Raw genomic sequence first — 1,604 nt, 5'->3', positions numbered from 1 at the left:
ACTAAATATTGTCATTGCTGATGATCATCATTTGGCTTTCATTTCGGACAGACATGCAGCCATTGCTAAGGCACTTGAGACTGTGTATCCAACAGCTAAACATGGTATTTGCATTCATCATTTGTTGAATAATGTGGTAACATATTACCATGGGAAAGGACTTGTTGGGTTGGTTGCAAAGGCGTCCAAGGTTTATAGAGTTGCTGAGTTTGAAAAGATATTTGCTAATGTGTGTAATATCAGTCCGGCAATTGGAAAATACCTAAGGGATGCTGAAGTCCAAAAGTGGGCAAGATGTCAATTCTCTGGATATAGATATGACATAAGGACAACAAACCCTGCCGAATCCATCAACTCTGCTTTGCGTTCGCCGAGAGAGTATCCAATCATTCCCTTGTTGGACAGTATCAGAGAAATGCTGACTCGGTGGTTTTATAACCGTAAGAAAAAGGTTTCAAAACATAATCATCCTCCTACCATAGATGTGGAGAAAAAGATTGAAAGGAGAACCGAGAAAGGCAAAAGATTTGCGGTTTACCCTGTCAGCGATGGTCGATTGCTTGTTAGAGGTGATAAATCGACTGCTTAGTTGATTTGGATAGACGTACTTGCTCATGTGGGAAGTACAACCTGATGAAGATACCTTGTCGGCACGCAATTAAAGCTTGTTTTCATGTTGGCAGACAGCCACACACATTGACTGATTTATTTTACACTACAGAAGCTTGGCGAGAAGCTTATCATGAAAGCATCAATCCTATTGTTGTTCTTGAGGATGCTTGGTCCATGCCAGAAGATGTTGTCGTGGTCAATGTGCTACCACCAGAGTCAAGAAAATCAGTTGGAACGAATAGAAAACGCAGATATGAAACTGTTGAAGATAAAATTCGGTCATCGCAAACATCACAAAAGAGGCAGCCTCGCAAGTGTAGTAGATGTGGTATTAGTGGGAACAACAGAGCAACTTGTAAAATACCAATATAGCTAGTCACATATGGTAAGGGTCAGCTTATATAGCCAGTTCGTTTATATGTTTTTCAATCTCAATTTAATTTTGTTTCGTGTATGGATGTTTCTGTTACAGGTTGGTCTGTTCAAGTATGCAAGTTGTGGTGTTTGAAAGTGCAGTATTGCCTTGTCTCGTATGGTTTTTTCTTCTAAAAACAATCAACTTTGTTTTCATTTTGATTGTTATACTTTGGATAATTCTCGTATGGTTATTTTCTCAGTTTCATTGTTATACATTGGCATTATTTTCTCCTCACTTCTCTATCTCTCTGTTTGTTTAGTTATGTTATGTTCAGCTATGCTTTTGAGTTTGAGTTTGAGTTTGTTTGACAATAGCTGCTGCCCGATTTTTCAACAAGGAAGGTGGATTGTAAGAACAGAACACTGAGCACAAAATATAAAGAACCACTAGACTGGTTAAGTCGACACAAACAATGTAACAACAAAACACAAATTGAAGCCAATACTAAGAACCAGTAGACTGGTAAAGACGACAAGAAAACACTAAGAAGAAGATACTTAGAACCAGTAGACTGAGTTCACTCATTCTTGGCTTCTTAATCTTCCAAAAAGCCATAGAATGCTTCCTAAGCAAC

The 1,604-nt window shown here is 38.5% G+C and overlaps 1 protein-coding gene across 1 annotated transcript in view; it reads left to right on the top strand.

The window, feature by feature from the left end:
• Window positions 1-589, top strand: part of LOC106303160 — a 1,814-nt gene extending 1,225 nt beyond the window's left edge. Inside the window, exon 2 of the mRNA XM_013739500.1 lies at window positions 52-589. Within this exon, the coding sequence (XP_013594954.1) occupies window positions 52-589 (538 nt within the window). The remainder of the gene's footprint in view (window positions 1-51) is intronic.
• The last annotated feature ends 1,015 nt before the right edge of the window (window positions 590-1,604 follow it).

This window comes from Brassica oleracea, chromosome C7 (genome assembly GCF_000695525.1).
Source record: "Brassica oleracea var. oleracea cultivar TO1000 chromosome C7, BOL, whole genome shotgun sequence".
In the NCBI taxonomy this organism is placed as follows: Eukaryota; Viridiplantae; Streptophyta; class Magnoliopsida; order Brassicales; family Brassicaceae; genus Brassica; species Brassica oleracea.
The sequence above is the reverse complement of the archived record's forward strand: the minus strand, read 5'-3'. Positions and strand labels throughout refer to the sequence as shown.